The following is a 7,726-nucleotide window of genomic DNA, read 5'->3' as shown; positions in this document are numbered from 1 at the left end:
GTGTGTGTGTGTGTGTGTGTGTGTGTGTGTGTGTGTGTGTGTGTGTGTGTGTGTGTGTGTGTGTGTGTGTGTGTGTGGCACCGTCACTCCCCTGTCGGGAACTGAACGGAGGTGAACGGATGTTCTTTCATTCTGTTTTTCAAAAAATTTAATCATCCCTTTTTCTCTACACTCTGTCAATAAATATCCCCTCGTTTCGCTTGGTGCTTTTGTGAATGGACTCTCTGTGTGTTGATTAATAAATAGAGGATGGTGGGACTGGGGAGGAGAGGAGGGAGGAGAGCTGGAGGTGAGGGGATGAGGAAGAGGGGATGGAGGAGGGGGAATGGAGGATGGCAGAGGATGGTGGGACTGGGAGGAGAGGCGGAGAGGAGGAGAGATGGAAGGAGAAGAGGATGGAGGAGGGGAATGGAGGGATGGCAGGAGGATGGTGGGACTGGGGAGGAGAGGCCGGGAGGGAGGAGAGTTGAGGAAAGGAGAGCAGTAGAGCTGGAGGGAGGACAGAGGATGGAGGGATGGCAGAGAGGATGAGGGGTCTGATGGCAGAAGGAGGATGAGTTAGAGAAGGGCAGACAGGAGGGAAAGAAGAAGAGACAGACAGGCTGTTGTCTAGTACACACAGGACCACCAGGCTGAAGAGGTTGGCCAGGGAAAGAGAGGGGGGATGGAGAGAAGGACAGAGGGAAGATGGAGGAAGAGAGGACACGGTAGTATCCAGTACTCACAGGACCACAAGGCTGAAGAGGTTGGCCAGGGAAAGAGAGAGGGTGGAGAGAAGGACAGAGGGAAGATGGAGGAAGAGAGGACACGGTAGTATCCAGTACTCACAGGACCACGAGGGAGGAGAGATTAGTGAAGGCCCGGTCAGGTATATGTGTGATTCTGTTGAGAGCCAGGGTCATGGCTTGCAGGGAGGACAGGGCCCCCAGGGCGTCAACCGGCACCTCTGTCAAGGAGTTGTCATCCAGCCACAGGTGACGAGAGACTGGAGGCCGTCAAAGCAGCCCCGAGGAACACTGGATATGTGGTTGGCATCCAGACGACTGGTCAGAGAGAGAGAGAGAGAGAGAGAGAGAGAGAGAGAGAGAGAGAGAGAGAGAGAGAGAGAGAGAGAGTAACAGGTTACAGAGGACCACCTTGCAGGGTTTGGTCTGATGACATTTTGATATAAGAGCAGTGAGTTCTCTCAGGGCCCTTCGTCATTCAAGACCATTTCAACGTTCAACATGCCATCTGAATCTGAAGAATCTCACACATGATCTGTCCATCAACTCTCCCCAGCAGGAATAGAACCCAGACTAACACGGCGTGTGTTCCTCAGTTGCAGGGAACTGAGCAGAACTTTATTCATTCGTTCAAGGTTTCACCTGGGTGTTATTGAGAGGGAACGTTTGGCTTGGACTGGGCTGTGTCTATATACAGCCTATATCCAGTTATATACAGTTATATATAGTTATATACAGCCTATATCCAGTTATATACAGTTATATATAGTTATATACAGTTATATACAGTTATATACAGTTATATACAGCCTATATCCAGTTATATACGGTTATGTATAGTTATATACAGTTATATACAGCCTATATCCCGTTATATACGGTTATATATAGTTATATACAGTTATATACAGTTATATACAGCCTATATACAGTTATATACAGTTATATATAGTTATATACATTCTATATCCAGTTATATACGGTTATATATGTTATATACAGCCTATATCCAGTTATATACGGTTATATATAGTTATATACGAGCCTATATCCAGTTATATATAGTTATATATAGTTATATACAGTTATATACAGTTATATACAGCCTATATCCAGTTATATACGGTTATATATAGTTATATACAGTTATATACAGTTATATACAGCCTATATACAGTTATATATAGTTATATACAGTTATATACAGTTATATACAGTTATATACAGTTATATACAGCCTATATCCAGTTATATATAGTTATATACAGTCTATATCCAGTTATATATAGTTACATACAGTTATATACAGTCTATATTGAGTTATATATATATAGTTATATACAGTTATATACAGTCTATATCCAGTTATATATAGTCTATATACAGTTATATACAGCCTATATCCAGTTATATACAGTTATATACAGTTATATACAGTCTATATCCAGTTATATATAGTCTATATACAGTTATATACAGCCTATATCCAGTTATATATAGTTATATACAGTTATATACAGTTATATACAGTTATATATAGTCATATAGAGTTATATACAGTTATATAAAGTTATATAGAGTTATATACAGCCTATATCCAGTTATATATAGTTATATACAGTCTATATCCAGTTATATATAGTTACATACAGTTATATACAGTCTATATTGAGTTATATATATAGTTATATACAGTTATATACAGTCTATATCCAGTTATATATAGTCTATATACAGTTATATACAGCCTATATCCAGTTATATCCAGTTATATACAGCCTATACCCAGTTATATATAGTTATATCCAGTTATATATAGTTGTATAGTTAATCTGTCGTTCTGCCCTGAACAAGGCAGTTAACTCCACTGTTCCTAGGCCGTCATTGAAAATAAGAATTTGTTCTAAACTGACTTGCCTAGTTAAATAAAGGAAAACATTAAAAAGAAAAAAATATATATATGTACAATTATATACACCCTATATCAAATCATCTATAGTCTATATCCAGTTATATATAGCTATAAACAGTTATATACAGCCTATATCAAATTATCTAATTATCTATAGCCTATATCCAGTTATATACAGCCTATATCAAATGATCTATAGCCTATATCCAGTTATATACAGCCTATATCAAATTACCTAATTATCTATAGCATACATCCAGTTATATACAGTTATATACAGTTATATACAGCCTATATCAAATTATCTATAGCCTATATCCAGTTATATACAGTTATATACAGCCTATATCCAGTTATATCCAGTTATATATAGTTATATACAGTCTATATACAGTTATATACAGTCTATATCCAGTTATATCCAGTTATATACAGTCTATATCCAGTTATATATAGTCTATATCCAGTTATATCCAGTTATATACAGTCTATATCCAGTTATATATATATAGTCTATATCAGGTATATACAGTCTATAGACACAGTCTATATCCAGTTATATATAGTCTATATCAGTTACATACAGTCTATATACAGTCTATATCCAGTTATATATAGTCTATATCAGTTATATACAGTCCATATCAGTTATATACAGTCTATATCCAGTTATATACAGCCTATATCCAGTTGTATACAGTTATATATAGTTATATACAGTCTATATACAGTTATATACAGTCTATATCCAGTTATATACAGTTATATACAGTCTATATCCAGTTATATATAGTCTATATCCAGTTATATACAGTTATATACAGTCTATATCCAGTTAAATATATAGTCTATATCAGGTATATACAGTCTATAGACACAGTCTATATCCAGTTATATATAGTCTATATCAGTTATATACAGTCTATATCCAGTTATATACAATCTATATACAGTCTATATCCAGTTATATATAGTCTATATCAGTTATATACAGTCCATATCAGTTATATACAGTCTATATCCAGTTATATACAGTCTATATCCAGTTATATACAGTCTATATCAGTTATATACAGTCTATATCCAGTTATATACAGTCTATATCAGTTATATACAGTCTATATCCAGTTATACACAGTCTATATCAGTTATATACAGTCTATATCCTGTTATATACAGTCTATATACAGTTATTTACAGTCTATATCAACTTATATACAGTCTATATCCAGTTACATACAGTCTATATCAATTATACACAGTCTATATCCAGTTATAAACAGTCTATATCAGTTATATACAGTCTATATCCAGTTATATCCAGTCTATATCCAGTTATATACAGTCTATATCCAGTTATATACAGCCTATATCCAGTTATATGCAGTCTATATCCAGTTATATATAGTCTATATCCAGTTATATACAGTCTATATCCAGTTATATACAGTCAATATCCAGTTATATATAGTCTATATCCAGTTATATACAGTCTATATCCAGTTATATACAGTCTATATCCAGCTATATATAGTCTATATCCAGTTATATCCAGTCTATATCCAGTTATATCCAGTCTATATCCAGTTATATACAGTCTATATCAGTTATATAGAGTCTATATCCAGTTATATACAGTCTATATCCAGTTATATATGTGTATATCCAGTTATATACAGCCTACATATAGTATTATAGAGTCATTTCCCTTTTCTGTTCATGTAAGCGCTGGTTTTTCACTGTGGAGTATTTAGGAGACAGCCCGGGAAGAAAGAAAAACAAAGCCCAGATCCGCAAGACTAAAGAGAATGGGCAGTGGTTCATTCTAAAGTTGACTGTCAAGTGTGTGTGTGTATTCAGAATCACATGGAGGGTGTAGCACACTGACAGTGGGATGAATAGAGAGGTGCACGGCCCTCTTTCCAAACAAGACGAGGTTCTATCAACAAAGTGCTTCAGGAAGGATGCAGCAGCCCTGTACCCTGCAAGGCTAACCCACAGTTTAAACACACTAATAATCCTGACAATAATATTACAACTAGAAAAAGAAGAAGAAATTAGTTCCTATCCTAGTCAGCCGTGTGTAATGAGTTCCTATCCTAGTCATCCACGTGTAATGAGTTCCTATCCTAGTCAGAAGCATGTAATGAGTTCCTATCCTAGTCATCCACGTGTAATAAGTTCCTATACTAGTCATCTACCTAGTCAGCTGTAATGAGTTCCACATCACGTGTAATGAGTTCCTATCCTAGTCAGAAGCATGTAATGAGTTCCTATCCTAGTCAGCCGCGTGTAATGAGTTCCTATCCTAGTCAGCCGTGTGTAATGAGTTCCTATCCTAGTCATCCACGTGTAATGAGTTCCTATCCTAGTCATCCGCGTGTAATAAGTTCCTATCCTAGTCAGAAGCATGTAATGAGTTCCTATCCTAGTCATCCACGTGTAATAAGTTCCTATCCTAGTCAGAAGCATGTAATGAGTTCCTATCCTAGTCAGCCGTGTGTAATGAGTTCCTATCCTAGTCATCCACGTGTAATGAGTTCCTATCCTAGTCATCCACGTGTAATGAGTTCCTATCCTAGTCAGAAGCATGTAATAAGTTCCTATCCTAGTCAGCCGCGTGTAATAAGTTCCTATCCTAGTCATCCACGTGTAATGAGTTCCTATCCTAGTCATCCACGTGTAATAAGTTCCTATCCTAGTCAGCCGCGTGTAATAAGTTCCTATCCTAGTCAGCCGCGTGTAATAAGTTCCTATCCTAGTCAGAAGCATGTAATGAGTTCCTATCCTAGTCAGAAGCATGTAATGAGTTCCTATCCTAGTCAGCCGTGTAGTAATGAGTTCCTATCCTAGTCATCCACGTGTAATGAGTTCCTATCCTAGTCATCCACGTGTAATAAGTTCCTATCCTAGTCATCCACGTGTAATGAGTTCCTATCCTAGTCAGCCGCGTGTAATAAGTTCCTATCCTAGTCAGAAGCATGTAATGAGTTCCTATCCTGGTCAGAAGCATGTAATGAGTTCCTATCCTAGTCAGCCGTGTGTAATGAGTTCCTATCCTAGTCATCCGCGTGTAATGAGTTCCTATCCTAGTCATCCACGTCTAATGAGTTCCTATCCTAGTCAGAAGCATGTAATGAGTTCCTATCCTAGTCAGCCGCGTGTAATGAGTTCCTATCCTAGTCAGAAGCATGTAATGAGTTCCTATCCTAGTCAGCCGCGTGTAATGAGTTCCTATCCTAGTCAGAAGCATGTAATGAGTTCCTATCCTAGTCAGCCGTGTGTAATGAGTTCCTATCCTAGTCATCCGCGTGTAATGAGTTCCTATCCTAGTCATCCACGTCTAATGAGTTCCTATCCTAGTCAGAAGCATGTAATGAGTTCCTATCCTAGTCAGCCGCGTGCAATAAGTTCCTATCCTAGTCATCCACGTGTAATGAGTTCCTATCCTAGTCAGCCGCGTGTAATGAGTTCCTATCCTAGTCATCCGCGTGTAATGAGTTCCTATCCTAGTCAGAAGCATGTAATGAGTTCCTATCCTAGTCATCCACGTGTAATGAGTTCCTATCCTAGTCAGCCGTGTGTAATGAGTTCCTATCCTAGTCATCCACGTCTAATGAGTTCCTATCCTAGTCAGAAGCATGTAATGAGTTCCTATCCTAGTCATCCACGTGTAATGAGTTCCTATCCTAGTCAGCCGCGTGTAATGAGTTCCTATCCTAGTCAGAAGCATGTAATGAGTTCCTATCCTAGTCAGCCGCGTGTAATGAGTTCCTATCCTAGTCAGAAGCATGTAATGAGTTCCTATCCTAGTCAGCCGCGTGTAATGAGTTCCTATCCTAGTCATCCACGTGTAATGAGTTCCTATCCTAGTCAGAAGCATGTAATAAGTTCCTATCCTAGTCAGCCGCGTGTAATAAGTTCCTATCCTAGTCATCCACGTGTAATGAGTTCCTATCCTAGTCATCCACGTGTAATAAGTTCCTATCCTAGTCAGAAGCATGTAATAAGTTCCTATCCTAGTCAGCCCCGCGTGTAATGAGTTCCTATCCTAGTCATCCACGTGTAATGAGTTCCTATCCTAGTCAGCAGCACGTGTAATAAGTTCCTATCCTAGTCATCCACGTGTAATGAGTTCCTATCCTAGTCAGCCACATGTAATGAGTTCCTATCCTAGTCATCCACGTGTAATGAGTTCCTATCCTAGTCATCCGCGTGTAATGAGTTCCTATCCTAGTCAGCCGCATGTAATAAGTTCCTATCCTAGTCAGACGCGTGTAATGAGTTCCTATCCTAGTCAGAAGCATGTAATGAGTTCCTATCCTAGTCAGCCGTGTGTAATGAGTTCCTATCCTAGTCAGCCGCGTGCAATAAGTTCCTATCCTAGTCATCCACGTGTAATGAGTTCCTATCCTAGTCAGCCGCGTGTAATGAGTTCCTATCCTAGTCATCCGCGTGTAATGAGTTCCTATCCTAGTCAGAAGCATGTAATGAGTTCCTATCCTAGTCATCCACGTGTAATGAGTTCCTATCCTAGTCAGCCGTGTGAATGAGTTCCTATCCTAGTCATCCACGTCTAATGAGTTCCTATCCTAGTCAGAAGCATGTAATGAGTTCCTATCCTAGTCATCCACGTGTAATGAGTTCCTATCCTAGTCAGCCGCGTGTAATGAGTTCCTATCCTAGTCAGAAGCATGTAATGAGTTCCTATCCTAGTCAGCCGCGTGTAATGAGTTCCTATCCTAGTCAGAAGCATGTAATGAGTTCCTATCCTAGTCAGCCGCGTGTAATGAGTTCCTATCCTAGTCAGCCGTGGTGTAATGAGTTCCTATCCTAGTCATCCACGTGTAATGAGTTCCTATCCTAGTCAGCCGCGTGCAATGAGTTCCTATCCTAGTCATCCACGTGTAATGAGTTCCTATCCTAGTCAGACAGCATGTGCAATGAGTTCCTATCCTAGTCAGCCGCGTGTAATGAGTTCCTATCCTAGTCAGAAGCCATGTAATGAGTTCCTATCCTAGTCAGAAGCATGTAATGAGTTCCTATCCTAGTCAGCCGCGTGTAATAAGTTCCTATCCTAGTCAGAAGC

General features: G+C 38.9%; 1 protein-coding gene across 1 annotated transcript in view; it reads right to left on the bottom strand.

Moving 5' to 3' along the window:
• Positions 1-670: 670 nt before the first annotated feature.
• The window catches only part of LOC123733412 (leucine-rich repeat-containing G-protein coupled receptor 5A-like), a 49,387-nt gene continuing 42,331 nt past the window's right edge, over positions 671-7,726 (bottom strand). The window contains exon 4 of the mRNA XM_045712810.1: positions 671-1,043. Coding sequence (XP_045568766.1) covers positions 950-1,043 — 94 coding nt within the window. The 3' untranslated portion in view covers positions 671-949. The remainder of the gene's footprint in view (positions 1,044-7,726) is intronic.

The sequence above is a fragment of the Salmo salar genome, unplaced genomic scaffold (genome assembly GCF_905237065.1).
Source record: "Salmo salar unplaced genomic scaffold, Ssal_v3.1, whole genome shotgun sequence".
In the NCBI taxonomy this organism is placed as follows: Eukaryota; Metazoa; Chordata; class Actinopteri; order Salmoniformes; family Salmonidae; genus Salmo; species Salmo salar.
The sequence above is the reverse complement of the archived record's forward strand: the minus strand, read 5'-3'. Positions and strand labels throughout refer to the sequence as shown.